This window comes from Sycon ciliatum, chromosome 1, assembly GCF_964019385.1.
Source record: "Sycon ciliatum chromosome 1, ocSycCili1.1, whole genome shotgun sequence".
NCBI lineage: Eukaryota > Metazoa > Porifera > Calcarea > Leucosolenida > Sycettidae > Sycon > Sycon ciliatum.
The window spans coordinates 75,445,596-75,461,937 of NC_088643.1; the positions used below are offsets into that span (position 1 = coordinate 75,445,596).

A 16,342-nucleotide genomic window follows, 5' to 3' on the forward strand; every position below is an offset into this window, starting at 1 on the left:
GGCTCTTAAAGGGGAAGTGCATCGATTTTCCGAGTAGGGTCCAGAAGAAAGACAATTTGATATCGGTTCGAATGGCATATCTCTCGCTTCCATACGATAAGCCAAACTTGCCAAATCGCCGATTGTATACTCACGTTGCCATAGCGACCAGCGCAGTGATGACGTACGAAAGGCTTAGCTCCACCACAGAGATGGTCGATCACTGCAGAAATTGGTCATTTTCAATTGGTTTATTGTGTTCACGAAGTGAAAGAAGCGCTGTGTTCAATGCTGTTAGTGTAGTGAACTGTTTATTAGTAGTCCTCTCGGTTGTGTACTGGGACGTGACACCGACAGGAGAAAGCTGGAGTGCGAAAACATCAGCAGACAAGCGAAAATAGTGACGAACAAAATGCTGAAATCTTGGTTGGGACAAATCAGACGTTCAGCATTTCCCCCAACCAAGGACCATGCCGTTTGCTCTTTCCACTTCCTGAAGATGGATGTGATGCTTCCTGGCGACTCTCCTATCTCTCGTACCATCTTCTGAAGCAAGGTGAGACGACGGGTGGTGGAGATTGATGAATGAAATAATGTCGTAGGTTTGAAAGTTTGCTGAAAATGTCTCAGGAGAGATGGCGAATACCAAGCATCTTCTCCGAGAGGGACCATTTCCCAGGCACAGTCAGCCTAGGCAAATGTAGGAGAAGGCCGATAAACAGTTCATGGCACTAACAGCATTGAACACAGCGCTTCTTTCACATCGTGAATACAATAATAAGACAATTAAAAATGACCAATTTCTGCAGTAATCGACCAACTCTGTGGTGGAGCTAAGCCTTTCATACGTCATCACTGCGCTGGTCGCTATGGCAACGTGAGTATACAATCGGCGATTTGGCAAGTTTGGCTTATCGTATGGAAGCGAGAGATATGCCATTCGAACCGATATCAAATTGTCTTTCTTCTGGACCCTAGTCGAAAAATCGATGCACTTCCCCTTTAACTCGAAATCTGCAGTATGGCGCATGCCGCTTGAGGTCACCAGGACGACGGAACACTCTGTCACAGCGGTAGTTGGGGCACGGGCTGTCTGGGGCTTCCTTCTCGACCCTCCGTCGACAACACTGAAACCAGGTGGATCTCTCCTGCGCTGTGTCATACCAGTCCGCTTCAGACAAACCGATGACAGCAAAGTCCGAGGACACAACATCCCGCCAGCGCTTCTTGGGACCACATTGTGGGCGTTTGCCGGGCACACACACACACACACACACACACACACACACACACACACGCGCGCGCACACACACGCATGCACACACGCATGCACACACGCATGCACACACGTTGTGATGTGCTTGGACTGCTGCTTGTGCTGCCGCTGCTGCTGCTGACTACTACAGATAGCTAGTATGGAACGAATACAGTACAATACACCGATAGCGAAATGCATCAAGTCACCTGCTGTCAGCCATCATGTAGGCTGGTTACTGCCCATTCATCAGTCATGGATCCCCTCGGAGATGAAGATAGTCAACAAGAGTATAATCAAAAATGGGGTTGCAGCATTGCTGCTGATGCTGCTGATGCTGCTGAACACAACGAAATGTGTGATTGCTTGCTTTTTGTTTTTGTGCAGAAACGCTGCAGTGAGCCGAAACTTACCCCAGTCCTACAGCAGGTAATGAGCTGAATAGCTATGTAATGTATGTATAATACTTATGATAGGGATGCACTATGTACAAGTGATAGGGATGCACTATGTACAAGTGATAGGGATGCACTATGTACAAGTGTTATGATAGGGATGCACTATGTACAAGTGGCAAGCAGCACTGACAAGATCTGTTCCTACTGTTGTCGATTTAAAAATTACTTGAAAAATTACTAGTGCTAGAAGTAGACATCCAGCTCAGCACCGTGATCAATGCTCACACTCTTTATACAGTGCCTGCCATTGTTGAATTGCTCGATGGCAATAGAAGAAGGGCAGATTACAGATGTTACTCTCCAGCCAGGCTCAGACGGTGGTGATCGTTTCTGGCTGTGGCCAGGTCGCTTCAACATCACATGCATGCCACAAGTGTAGGGGGTTCTCAAAGGCTTGCTCGATTTATCGACCAAGAACGCTAAATCTTTTAACCTGGGATCCAGTGCAGCTGCTATGGCCTCACAGCTCTCAGGGTGGATGCTAGCTAGGTGAAATTTGTCACCCATGCACACGCCAGACAGCAACAAGACAGTCTCTTTGATTCAGTATAGCTCAAGACTATGGGAGATACGATCAGAGAAAAATACAATAGGAGAATAGAAGAGGTGATGTAGGCGACAGCAGGCCGATATAGCAGAGTAGACTTCCAGCGCAGCAATCTGTGCGAAAGCATCAGCGACACTCCGGGCATCGCGGCGTCTCAAGGGAACAACTTCAACCCATTTTGAAAACATGTCAACACAGACAATAACACAATGAACATGGGAGGTGGCTGATGTTCCAAGTTCCAGGCTGTCAATCTGGACAGTGTGCCCGGGACCAGAGGGCAACACGAACGAGTGGACGGAGCAACTGCTCCAGTTTTACTATTAGCAGCAACACAGGCGGAGCAAGATGATACCAATTTCTGACATTTAGCTGCTACATCGACAATAAAACAATGTTTTCTTGCAAACCGATACATATGTAGTTTCCCTGCCACTATGACCCGTGATAACGTGGATTCTTTGCAAAACAGCATCGTCTAAGGACTTGGGCCCTCGAAGCCCCTAAATAGCTCCGCAAGCTATGAATAAGAATGAAGCTCGCAACAAGAGCCCAGCTTTTCGTTTGCTTCTATTCTCCTTCTAGTAGTCCTCAGTGGTGCTGAGTTACCACACCAATTCTTTCTGCACACAAACCACACGACTACCCAATATAATGGTACACAAGCATAATGGAAGTGAGATAATGCATGTTACCTCGTTCTAAAATAGTTAGTGCATGGCAAGGAGGGCCTTATGGCTTGTTTGTGCCCTTCGGGTTAGCCCTCGGGCCTACGGCCCTCAGGCTTACCTGTCGGGCGCTAACAAGCCATAAGGCCCTCCTTGCTATGCACTAACCTATAATTAAAATGTCACAAAAAAAGCATACAGATTACCTTTCACTGAGCTGCTCCAATCTTTGACGAATTATGTGGGTGTGTGGGGGTACATATTTGTGTGCACTATGTGTGCTGTACACAAGGGATGTGATGTGTTCCATGACAACTATTATATTAGAGCTTGGTGAATGTTTCCATTCTAACTCTTTTTGTTACAATGAAGAAAGCTGTGTCTACTGCCTGTGTGCTGCTGCAGGGAAAGAAGGACGTGCTTGAAGTTGCTAAGTCCATAGCCGTAATTGAGGGCCAGTGCGGTCTTGATGTCACGCCTGAGGACTATGACAACATCTTGCACTTTGGTCTGGTGGAAGTGGTTTATGAATGGGCACGTGGCATGGTGAGATAGCTCTTCGAAGTAGCCATCACTGATCTGCCTTAAGATGTGCTCTTTGTGTGGCTTTCTCTCTCTCTCTCTCTCTCTAGCTCTCTAGCTCTCTCTTTCTTTCTATCTGTCTGTCTCCTTTTTGTCTGTCTGTCTGTCTGTCTGTCTGTCTGTCTGTCTGTCTGTCTCTATCTTGCAAGTTGTTTGTACCGCCATGCCTGTAGCTGTTCATTGCACAGCATCAAGATACTCGTATGGAATGATGCAATTCACCTGTACATGTAGCACTAGCGAAATCTATGATGCAATCTTTGAGCGAACGAGGAATAGTCGTAATGTCTTGCTACAGAGCAGTGCACCAGTGGGCATGTTGGGCTCATTTGATTTCTATTCCTAGCTGTACTGTTAGTGAGTGTGCAGGCACTGTGTCCCAAGTTCAGTAACTCTGGATACAGGCTAGTGAACTAACATATGGCAGACCTGTAGACGAGTACGATAATTATTATTTGTTATGTATGATGTTGTCTTCCCTGCTGTGTGTGTGCATGTGCGTGTGTGTGCATGTGTGTTCGTGCATGTGTATTTGTATAGCCGTTTGCCGACATCACGGACATCACTGATGTTGACGAAGGTATGTTGCAGGAACAGTTGTTGCATAATTGTATTTGTGCCGCTTCTAGTGTTGTTTACAAGGAGATGTTGTATGAACAGTTTGTACTGGCTGGTGTTGGTGAAATAGCGTAGCCTGGAGCTGGCAATGGCTAAGAAGCCTTCCGCAGTTGAATCTTGCCTGATCACTGAGGGTCTGTCATCACCAATACTCAGCTGTCCGACCTTGCTTTGGACGGCTTCTGCTTACTTGGCGGTGACAGACCCACTTCTCGTACCCCGCATTTCACATGCCATGGCGACAAAGTATGCACAGTGCTGCTGCTGCTGCTGTTGTTAACGCGTGTATTGACGGGTGATGTATCCGGACTGGCCACCGTTGAAGCAGTGTACAGGCCTTCGAAACACCCTGCCACCAAACTGGACGGATTTGTTGGCGCTCTCACGAATATGACCGATCCGTAACCTGCGTTTTGTGTCTTTTAGAGAACTGTTTTGCTGTATGCTAAAGCAGTAATATCTCCATCCACATCAACATTATAGAGGAATTCCTGCATTTCGCTACCAATTGATTACCTTCATGTCAAGCTTGTAGTATCATAGGGTTGACTGGTGCTGCCTCCATCCGTGCAAGTTTGCTCTTGATGGCATCCACCATGGCTTGCTAGTGACTCGTAGTGAGCCGATGTCTGCTTAGCGTTGTCCCTGAGGCTGGTGGCTGGCTTGTTTGTTGCACCAGCCCACCCAGAGTCTCCACTTGGCATTGCCCACTTCAGGGGGTCTCTGAAGATGGCACAGCTGTTGCTGGTGTAGCCCCTACTAGATACTGGTGTTGTGTCTGCAGCCGGCTACATCACAGAAATAGGCACATCCACCTTCAGCTCAGCACCTTCAGCTCAGAACCTACCAAGTTTAGCTCACTTGCAAGCAAACGATCCACACGCGGTTACTTCAATGAAACTCATAAAATCCCGCAGGTTTTCATTTTATTCCGTTCCTGCGCTTGATGAAAATCCGAGGAAGTCATGCTAAACCTCCTTGTCCATGTTTTTGTTGTGCCTTCCTGCCCGTTTGCTCAGGAACTATTGTGCGTTGTATTCAACGTCTAGATGAAGCCTGCAAGGATGTCCGCAATGCAGCTCGTCTCTATGGCGATCCAGCTTTCTTTGCCAAAATGGAGAAGGCGTCGGAGCTGATCAAACGTGACATTGTCTTTGCCGCCAGTCTCTACACTCAGTGAGGGAGTGCGAGAGAGGGAGATAGAGAAACCTGGCGTACTGGCTCCGTTTGCCCCGAGGAGTCATTGTCTTGGGGATGGTTGCATTACGCCATGGCTACTTACCCGTGTCAGTGAGTCTCGGCTTCACTTTCGTCATCATTTTAGTCTTGGCTTCACTTTTATCATCATTTTTTTCTCGTGTTGCACTCTGCTGCCAGATTCAGATTTCCAAGAAAAATTGTAACAAAATCATACTAGTACTTCAGTACTTCACTATTCATTTTTAACAAGAACGCGGGATTGGCTGGTGAACATGACACGAGTAATAAACAAGGCTTATGGAATCAAATATTCTCATTCAAATTTCAAGTATTGAATTCTTACTTTGGGTCCATAGCTATAGAGTGTAATATGGCTCGGCAACTTTGTTTTTCTAGTTTGTATGACAGACCTTGTGTTTTGAACTTTTTCTGTAAACAAAAAAATTACTATTGAAAAAAACGGAGCCTACCATGCAAACTCAGCAGGCAGCAGCAGTGCTGAAATCGTAACTCCCCTGGCGGCAGCAGTGCTGAAATCATATTTCACCTGCTGTGACAGTGCCACTTTTCAGTATAGCACAGTCTGCTAGAAGGAAGGGTGTGTGTGTGTGTGTGTGTGTGTGTGTGTGTGTGTCTCGGCGAGTTGCTGCTGCATCGGGTGCGTTCTGTACACTGCGGGAGTCGGTTTTCGACAGTGATGACTTCAGCATCGCCATCAAGCGCATTGTGTATGGAGTGACTGTCCTGGCGGTCCTTCTTTATGGATCTGAGAGTTGGACCGTCAGGCAGCGTGATGTCCGTCGCCTGGAGTCCTTTCACCTGCAGTGCGTGCGTTCCATCCTGAAGATAAATCGTGGCCGGCAGATCGAGGAGCACATCTCCTCTCTCCAGGTTCGCAGGATGTGGGGCGATATGGAGGAGATAGCGGATAAAGTCAGAGTCCGCCGACTTCGATGGCTTGGCCACGTGTCCCGCATGCAAGATCGGATCCCTCGTCAGCTGCTGTACGGCGCGGTTCCCTCCAAACGTCCACCGCATGGACCCCGTAAGCGCTGGAAGGACTCCGCGAAGTGCGACTTGATGGCTGTTGGCGTTCCTCTGGAGCAGCTTGGTGACATCGTCCAAGATCGACAGGGATGGCGGGTCACCTGCCGTGATGCTGTCAACGCTATTGTCCAGTCCCGCATGGAGCCTGTGGCGAAGCCCCTCATCTGTGGCACTTGTGCGCGCAGTTTTCGTCGGCCGCAGGATATTGCGAGGCACAAGTGTAACGCTGTTCGCGCGGCCCGCGCGCTGAGTATGGCGTTCCCCGCCCGGTGGACAACACGTCTCCTGGTCTGCCCCGTATGGGGCCACATAGCCAGTCATGGCAGTGGAAGAAGGAAGGAAGGAAGGAAGGTGTGTGTGTGTGTGTGTGTGTGTGTGTGTGTGTGTGTGTGTGTGTGTGTGTGTGTGTGTGTGTGTGTGTGTGTGTGTGTGTGTGTGTGTGTGTGAGAGAGAGAGAGACAGAGACAGAGACAGAGGCAGAGAGAGACAGAGAGAGAGAGACAGACAGACAGACAGACAGACAGAGACAGACAGAGAGAGAGAGACAGACAGAGACAGAGACAGAGAGACAGAGAGAGATGGGGTACAGTAGTAGTAGTGCATTGGTCCATATATATTAACCCTTTATGGACCAATTAAATTAGTGTGGAAAATGCAGCATTCGATTGACTGCTGTAACTTAAGAATGGTTATGATTTGTTATACACAAGTAAGCAGATCGGTTTAGATGGATAAAGCTTTCATAAAAAAAGACCAGACCAAAAATTCGGATCAATAAAAGTTGCCAAAGTGAAGTGTTGGAAAACTTTTGAGTTCCATTGAGAGCGAATGCACTGTTAAGTGTGCAATGTTCAGTGGGATTTTTCGCGAACTTTTTTACGTGTGACGTACGTAGATTTATGCTAATTCGATCCGCATGCATCTCAGCTGTGGATTTATCGGGGGAAAAAATCGAAAAACGATGAAGATTGCCCGCTGAAATCTCCGCTTGAAGTTTCTATCATATCATGATCGAAAGTCGTGCAATTGCCCGTAAAGGGTCTACACCATACAAGCACTCCACCCCGCTACTTTGAAGCGCGAGTTTAGTTGACGTGGTTTTTTTTTACAACAGAAGTGCATTGACACCATACAAGCACTCCATCCCACTACAGGCAGTTTCCAAACCATGCGTGTAGTGCCCTGTTACACAGTGAGATTCAGTTCACTAGAAATGAAGGTTGTACAGATACATGAGTACATGTATGTGATACTGTCTGCGTGGAATCAACGTCAAATACATAGTCATTACATGGGTTTATGTGCAAGCTATTAAAAGCAAGTTTAGTTTATATAAAATACTTCAAAGTACTGACAGCGTAATGCATGCTGGCAGCTATATGTATAATTATGAGAAATGGCGGCGGGTGAGTTATTGTCAAGGAACATGCTTCATGCTAGGCTCTATGGATGTTCTTCCTAATGGATGCCTAACACTACAGGTGACTATGAGGTTACTAGTACTTTGAAGTGTGAACTCTATGATACATGTAGTACAGTTGTTGCAATGTAACTGCATGGATGTGCATGTATTTTCCATTCATGTGTCAGGTGCATAGTGCATACTGCTAACACTGACGTCGTTAGTGCAGTAACAGCAGCTGACTGTGCAGCTTAGCATGTATGCTGTGTGCTAGCAGTAGTAGCACTGAGCAGTTCCGCTTTCTAGTGCCAGTGATGACGAGGATTGAAACAAAAATAGTTTTTGAAGGTGTGAAATTTCGCGGCTAGGTGAAGACCTTTCTTGTCACCCATTGAGTGGCTACTAGATGTAATTATAATGGGGTTGCAAAGTCAGTTGTTCGGTTTTGCCGACTCTTGAGCCTGTATTGTATTGTAATTGTATTTATGGATTCTCCACAGGCCTTAGCCTAAATCGAGGGAGTCTCCGTGTATCAGCAGCACGTTACTGTAGTACACAGCCGCTTTGAAACACCTCCCTCTTCAGCTGCAGCTGTCCATGGTATAGACACAAAGTCGTACGTAGAGGTGGCCCAAGATGACCAATCAGGCAATCACTGTTGCTGAATCGTTGCACAGGCAATTCGCTCCGCGCCCATTTCCTGAGACATGATGACAACTGATCGTCCAATTACTGAGCACCAGAAACACACACACACATATATAGAGTCACATCATAAAAATAATGAACACATGTTCATGCATTGAAAACTCCAGACGGCCACTAAATGTAATCAATCATCCGATATGTGATGAGTGTAAATAGTTTGCAACTTGCATACATTAGCTACATGTGTTTCGTAATAAATCATGTATACATGCAACTTGCATACATTGGCTACAGAATAAAATGACATTCAATCGGAGAGTATTAGCGTCATCAATCGCACTCTTACCTGAAAATGGTCCGGAGAGTGGTGCAAACTCCTCAGTCAGTAGAACCCTCAACGATGACTGCTGCTGTGAACCGGCCAATCTCAGCATGCCATGCTTGTACCAGAGATCGCCTTGCTGACAAGTCGCCGATAGTGAACTACAGCGGCGTAAGTACAGCCTGTCGGTCACGCTGACGTTGGCTGGGTTGTGAACGGGACCAGCGCTCATACATCGCTGGTTGCCTACTGCCATAGCGTCCGTTCCTACAGGCATGACGTTGATTGTCCACTGGTGACTGGCGGTGGCGATGGCTTGCAGTGCGTGCTGCAGTCGTATAGTGATCTGGGTAGGTAAGTTGTCAACTTGCTCAAAGCGTACTTCGCCCTGCAGGTGACCAGTGAACTTTGCCACGGCCGTGACAAGCCGCCCGCCCAGGTAGTTCACATTGCTGCAGACCCATGGAGTATCGGCTTGCCGGTCATGAAGTGATACGGAGCGGCCGACAAAGTTCAGTGGTCCTGACATCGGCAGGTAGTGCGTGTCGGCGAATGATGAAACCACCCCGGTGAGGCGCTCCAGGGAACCAAACTTCCAGGAAAGCTGCCCTATTGCTACTGTATCTGCAGAGAATGTTTTGCTGTTGTCATTGCTAGCACTGCTGGCAGTGTTTGCCGCCACTGTACTATCAAAGCGAGCACCCATTGGATTGTACACCTGACCTATAGTGGTCAAACTACACGACTCCTGTGGCGTGGTGACTGGTGGACTTGCCATGGCCACTGCACTGCTTGCCTGCTCGGCCGAGGGCAGGTAGTGCAGTGCATAGTGACTGGCTCTTCCACGCAAACCACTCAGCTGCACGGTGACCACCGTCGACGAGAATGGGCTACCCTGCCGGAAGGAAACGAAGCCGGACACGCCCGCTCTGCCAAACGACGCCTGCGCATTCCGGTCGGCGTACGGCTCAATAGTGGCGCAGGCCAAACGAGGGGCACCGGCATTGGCAGTGTGAACGACAACGCTGCGCCCGAGCACGGAGAAGCGACCTTGCAGCGGCAGGAAGACGTCAGTGTAGACAAACCTATTGCTGCCGGTCGCCATGAAGTCTAGCGGTGATGATTTGCCGGATGCGTCGCCCAGTTCACATCGCATCTGATCATGAGCATTGCAGTTGTATGTGAGTTGTGCTACGGACACGTTGAACGGATTGTAATGACCACTGGCAGACTGACAACGCTGTGCAACACTTGGAAAGCGATCATTACCTATTGGATTGGCGTGGATGTGCCAGTGATGGCCAGCTGATGAAGGGCCGCCATCGGTACGCGCCAGATCCACAAACACCGACGTTTCAAAGGCGTCGATCTGTCGGAAGTAGATTGTCCCTGCCAGTGGCGCATAGAAGTGTGCCACTGCAATGCGCTTGGCTGTCTGCGGCATTTCAATGTTTGCGCACACCCAGCGTGGAGCATTGGGTGCATTCCGATGAATCACAATTGATCTACCTGCAATGCTGTGAGGTCCGAACAATGGCAGCTGCCCGTCATACATCTCTTGCTGGACACTCTGTAGATTGGCCAGAGAGCCGTGTTTACCGCTCAAGTCGCCAACTTCATACAGATCGGGCGTGCTAGCAAAACCAGGAGGCACAGTGACCGGAAACGGCGCCCGGAACGGGTTCCAGTGCCCTCCGACTTCCTGCGCACTGCAGGCCGACCCGTACTGCACCGTGCCGAGCACGGAGCGCGGAAACTCATGCACGTGATAGCCAGCGGCCTGGCCAGCCAGGCCACTCAGGTCGAGCGTGACCCAGGTGGGATCCCACGGCGACTGCTGGGAGAAGACCATCACACCCTTTACTCCCTGCATGTCAAACGTGGCCGACATTTCGCGCGACTCCAGAGTGAGCAGGTCAGAGCACGCTATCCGCTGGCTGTCTCCCACTCCATCGCTGATCAGAAGAGGACGGCCGACTACATGATATGGTCCGGACAGGGGTAGGAACGAATCAGTGTAGAAGGCTCGCAAATGACCGCTGCTGGGAACACTCAGACGACCATGCTTGCTGGACAGGTCACCAAACGCACAGTTCTCTGGCTGGCGATTATTGCAATCTCGTACATAGTTCACGTTCTGCCGCGCATCCAGGGGATCATAGCGAGAACCAGCACTCTGGCAGCGAATACTGACGTCTGTATGGAGAGTGTCATTGGCCACTATTACTGGTCTGGTGTGCAGACCCCATACGTAAGGAAGTGGATCAACCACTGCACCGTCAGTGCGATACAGGTCCACCAGGACAGTGCTGTCTGCTTTTGGATCACCGGCGGGCTGACGGATGGTGATGGTACCACCGATGACAGGACCAGTGAATCTTGCGACTGCAGTCAGCATGTTGTTACCGCCTGCAGGACTTGCCGGTAGAATGGTAGCACATACCCAGCGGCTTCCATCCGGCCGATGCAGTACAAGCGATCGCCCTACAATGCTTTCCTTTCCTCGTAGCTGAAGAAAACGGTCCTCGTAGGCTGCACCGAGTGTCAGTTCGCCGTGTCGTCCGCTTAGATCGCCGGTCTCGCAGTCGGCAGCGTTCCTTGCACAGCGCATGGCGTACTGTGATAGGCCAGCCTTGCGGTACGGGTCATAGTGGCCGCCGACTGACTCTGCCATGCACTGCTGTGCTGGTAGTGTGCTGTAGTCCAGTGGGTATTCGTGCACGTGCCAGGTGATGCCGCGTGCATCCAGCCCAGCGCCGTGTAGGTCTATCTTGATGGAGACGGCGGAGGAGAGTGATGACTGACGGAACGAGATGTTGCCAACCACACCGTTCATGTTGATACTTGCGACGGCATGCATTTCTGCACAGGTAGTATAGCAAAGCATTTGGACAGAATTTGTACAGTTGATACATCACTGAATATACTAGTCAATGTTGGCATTGTCACTAGCATTTGAATGTGGTGCATGCTGAACAATCACTGGATGCATTCATAGCACAGCCGTCTGTGATGCTTCTTTTCCATTGATCAGCTAGCGTATAACGCACAAGTGAAGCACCTGGGACATGTATAGTGCAAGCCACTGCACAGTATTATGTACAACAATTATGTATATCGCGCCACTGCAAGATATGTACACATAGCGCTGGAAAGTGATCATGATAATGATGTGACTTGTACATTTCAGGGATTTAACAGCTGTGGTATGTGTGAGATGCATGTTGGCTTTCGCATGTCACACAACTGCTTCTGAATATCAATGATAGTCACATTATCGGTTCAGGAGCTCACTAATTCAAAAGTATGCACTGAGTGTTGGTGCCAAGTGTCTGGGACACTACTTTTGAAGTAGTAAGCTCCTGAACCGATACTGTGACTATCATTGATATTATATGCATTAGTCACCAATTGTTCAAACTGCCCTCACCCCTTGCATTCAACTATGGTCCGCTATTTGACTATGGTGTATTGTTTCAGGAAATGTGGTGTGCATATGCGGTACATGAGCAGTTCCACTTACCATTACAAGTAGACGAGTCGCAGGCGCGGACCTCCAGTGAGCTGCCGTGGCATCTGCCCTTCTGTGTGTCCATGTTACGCACTCGGCATGCGCGCGTGCGCAGCTGTTCACGCTGTCCACAACACGAGCTCCACTGCGTCCAGGCAGACCACGAGTCCAACAGACCCCGGCCTATGCACATATGGAGGAAGACATGTATGTTTAAACTCGGATGGAGAGCCAAGGATTTTAGAATTAAAAAGAGAGGACAAAACGGATAACTCAGTGTAAACTTATTTTGTCCTCTCTTTTTAACATCTCTGTTTGTTGTCTGTATAGTATAGACTGTTGATTGTGTGTAGGTACACTCGTATGTACATGTACTCTGTTGTTGAAGCAGATACAAATCATACAATACATTGCACAGTCGACTCCTTATAAAACTGTTAGCAAACCGGCACCATTGTGCAGAAGAACTAGTTCTTTATAGCCGAATGCACTAGCACCACTCAAGCAACATGATTGTCATGACTGGCATGTGACCCATGACTGTATGAGTACACTTGGTGACTGATACTTGCCTAGCTGAACCGACTCTGGAAACTACACCGCATATATACATGTACATGTACATGTACATGTAGCGTGCTATATCTAGTACGATGCCATTTGGCATGCTTCAAGTATATCAAATACAATCATTTGTCGTGCAAGACTCACCGAAGCACGGCACCAGCGAACACCGGCGCACCTGCACACCAGCGCCATAGCAACCATGCTCGTGCTGCTCCTGGCGTGGGCAGAAGCGTATTCTCTTCTGCAATCCTCCGCCGCAGCTAGCTGAGCAGCTACTCCACGGTGACCAGGTGCTCCATGATACTGCAGCCGCAAACAAGGCACAGGGGACGCAATACACATGCCCATTCCTTTACGTTCATTGGAAATGGACGATCTACAGTGTGAACATGATATTAAATTGTTAGAGGGGGATGTTGGTATTATTGCCTTCAACTTTATTTACCCCCATGTGATGTGCAAACTCAGCCGTTAGGTCAGTATGACCTTGGTGCCGGGATTGCATGGCAATATCAAGTACAGCACATGCAGTGTTGCATCGATCGAAACCCTCGTTTCATGCTCTGATGTGCAGGTCCCACGTTGTCATCCAATGTTATTGCTACATGTAGTGGACTAGTGGATGTGTAAACCGTAGTGTAAATGTGCACATTTTTGCAGTTCTGGGCTATGTGTCGCTGATAGAGGCTCGGTTCAAGGTGCACTACACGCGTGCGCTGAATACGACATGTAACTGCACTCAGAGCAACTGATCATGGGTGGAGAGACATGCCTGTACATGAGACTTTCTACGGAGGTTCTACGAATCCTTGCGAACTACGAGTACAGTTTTAAGGCTTATATTTTACTTCGCACAACTACCAAGGCTTCCTGCATCTCGGCCCAGAAGTACACAAACTGATGCATGTGGGTTGCAGTGAGTGAACTGCATGTCTATATCCCTCGCCTACTTACTAGTACTCGTAGATCTACTTTAAAAGTCTTACCTCTTTGATCAGGGTGAGAGACAACTGGTCTGTCCGGGTTTACAGCAACGAACCCGGGCATTTCAAGGCTAGGCAGCCGGCAGTGACCCAGTGCCGCTAACGTCGACAAGACGAGGAAGACCGGGATCGGTCTTGTACACACTGGCTTACACATGATACTTCCGCCTCCTCTCCGTTAGTGCTTGGCACTGGATTTCGTGTTGATGGAGAATAGTCGATTCTACAATCGTTTTGTTCCCAGTAGTTACGGCAAAGAAATCCAAGCCGAGCCTCAGTCAGTAAATGTTTTAGTTTCAAAGTAAGGAAGAACGCTGCGACCTGCCAGCGTCTCAGCCTTTTCTCTTCCGCTCAAGTCCTCCTTCTGCCCAACTCGACACCAATAGCCTACTCAACCTCCGAGAGCAGATGTTGCAAAGTCTTGTCCCCCGAAGAAGGCCCCACCGCGCACCTCCTGCAACCACGCGCTGGGTCGGGAAATGGTCGAGGCGGCAGCGTTCCATGATTCGGCCCGACATGGAGAGGAAATGATCCAAAACCTGGAATTGGATATTACTCGAAAGTGTCCTTGTGTGACGGTCCGTGGTAACCAGTAAACGATTACTTCGGCCTGTCCGTCCAGTCGCCCAACGAATCGAGTGTATCCGCACAAACGGTGCCATGTCTCGCCGCATTCAGTTCGCATGAGGCACCACTTCGCAACGCAACGATCCGCACGCAAGATGCTGGCATTATAGAAGGGCCTCTGCAGAGAGTAGATACCAGAAAAATAGTTCGTAGATCTACTCACCAACACTTGCAACAGGGCCACACGCAAGTCACCGCAGTAGAAGTACATAATTGCATTGTAGAAACGTGTGTAGCGGGTTTCAGTTTCACTGCTTTCCGCACATAGCAGCCAGTGCACGGAGTCTGTACAATGCAGTGGTTTACGAACTGATCTACCGGTAAACTAAAGAGCCAGGCACTTGACTGGTATCGCGGCGTGTGAAGTGTGAACGGTCTGCGGATAAGGTCCATCACACTACGTACACGATCCTCTCATGTACAGTCATGTACATAATGATTGTATCTTGTTGAGGAAATCTTCCGTTCACAATAGACAGACTCACCTCCCCGACGAGCACTAGCAGGGGCCCCATGGGCCATTGTGACACTGGCATAACTAATTCTCATTTCGAAACTTTCGAAGTAAAGACGCGCTCAGGCAGAGACTGTCGGTGTAAAGCTAACACAACAAGCATGTGTCGATCAACAAGCATGTGTCGATCAACAAGCACACTGTCTTGTGTTTAATAATTTCGTAGTCACAACACATCAGCCAACGCCTGGCTCAACTAACTTGAAGCGAAGCTGTCACTAATACTTGTGTAAGTGTAAGCAGCACAACGAGCTTGCTGTAGTTGATGTTCAGAGCAGAAAAATCATGATTGGGGACGTGGGAGGGTACATCTACCAGCGATTGAAATTTGAAGAAGTGTACTTCGAAGTAGTAGCACTGTTATCGTGGCAGTTCAATCGAGATGTATTAATTTGTATCTGGGTTGACCTGCTGGATGAGACAGTGCTGTTGTTGCCTTAACCCCTTGATGAGAGAGGGGGAGCCGGGGAGAGAGAGGGGGAGCCGGGGAGAGAGAGAGAGAGAGAGAGAGAGAGAGAGAGAGAGAGAGAGAGAGAGAGAGAGAGAGAGAGAGAGAGAGAGAGAGAGAGAGAGAGAGAGAGAGAGAGAGAGAGCGAGGGAGAGGGAGAGGAGAGGGACACGGAGAGTCAGAAAGGGAGACGGAGAGTCAGAGAGGGAGAGGGAAAGTCTGGAATACCTGCACTGTGGCAGTTATACTTCAGTTATACTGCATGATTCACACTCCAGGTTTGCAGCTCCTGAAGCAGCCGATAGCATGTACCCAAGCTCTGCAAGTACATTACATCACCGTACATGACATTGTACAATACTGGTTGTTGTCGTTGTGAGTTGACGGTCTGTCAGTCTGCACAACCCTGGCAGGTCAGTTTGATCTGTAATGGCTATAATTATAGCAGAGGACTGATTCTGACTGAATCGTACTCAGTAGCTGTTTGGAGTGAATGCAGTAGAACTGCTGAGCTACATGCTACTACTGTAACTTTGTACTACAGTATGTGCCTTTGCAATGCTGGACCTGTGCGCCCGTCCGACGGTGGCTGTATTAGACAGGCAGTGCATGTCACTTACCAATACCAGAGGCTGGGCAAGTCACCGAACTCTCACAGTAACACCATGGAGTCGTAAAAGCCTCCCTGGTAACACCTAGAGATGTGCCCCCTTAGAGCTGATGTACTCTTTCTTGGTAACACTCCGCTATAGCTTTTTTTTTGCGAAACATCGGACACTGACTACAACTTGTTGTTGGCTGACAGCATGTACGTAACAAGGTGGAGGACACCGTGTAAGGAAACAGTGACCTTTCTACCCATGGCCGCGTCGGGACATCACCAACCTCCTCTACAGAGAGCACCTTCTCACGACAGTGTCCATGGTGGTGGCAGACAGTGACTGTTGTAAGCTGGCGAGTATCAAA

At 48.8% G+C, this 16,342-nt stretch overlaps 2 protein-coding genes across 2 annotated transcripts in view; one reads left to right on the forward strand and one right to left on the reverse strand.

Annotated features, from left to right (window-relative positions):
- LOC135805470 (superkiller complex protein 2-like) overlaps positions 1-5,789 on the forward strand; it is a 35,408-nt gene extending 29,619 nt beyond the window's left edge. The window contains exons 27-30 of the mRNA XM_065319507.1: positions 1,622-1,663; positions 3,313-3,453; positions 4,030-4,069; positions 5,127-5,789. Coding sequence (XP_065175579.1) covers positions 1,622-1,663; positions 3,313-3,453; positions 4,030-4,069; positions 5,127-5,287 — 384 coding nt within the window. The 3' untranslated portion in view covers positions 5,288-5,789. The remainder of the gene's footprint in view (positions 1-1,621; positions 1,664-3,312; positions 3,454-4,029; positions 4,070-5,126) is intronic.
- A 1,763-nt stretch (positions 5,790-7,552) lies between these two features.
- On the reverse strand, positions 7,553-14,289 carry LOC135805473 (uncharacterized). Its single transcript, XM_065319510.1, has 5 exons — positions 13,791-14,289; positions 12,949-13,107; positions 12,250-12,420; positions 8,751-11,588; positions 7,553-8,488 (listed from the first exon to the last, which is right to left on the reverse strand). Exons 1-5 carry the CDS (start codon positions 13,942-13,944, stop codon positions 8,409-8,411), a joined length of 3,402 nt encoding a protein of 1,133 aa, XP_065175582.1. The 5' UTR covers positions 13,945-14,289; the 3' UTR covers positions 7,553-8,408.
- Between the last annotated feature and the right edge of the window lie 2,053 nt (positions 14,290-16,342).

Coding starts and splice junctions, on each gene's coding strand:
- LOC135805473 (XM_065319510.1), bottom strand. CDS start 13,944: ATGTGTAAGCCAGTGTGTACAAGACCGATCCCGGTCTTCCTCGTCTTG. Junction 12,421..12,948: donor TTCGCTGGTGCCGTGCTTCG/GTGAGTCTTGCA, acceptor ATATGTGCATAG/GCCGGGGTCTGTTGGACTCG. Junction 8,489..8,750: donor ACTCTCCGGACCATTTTCAG/GTAAGAGTGCGA, acceptor TCTGGTGCTCAG/TAATTGGACGATCAGTTGTC.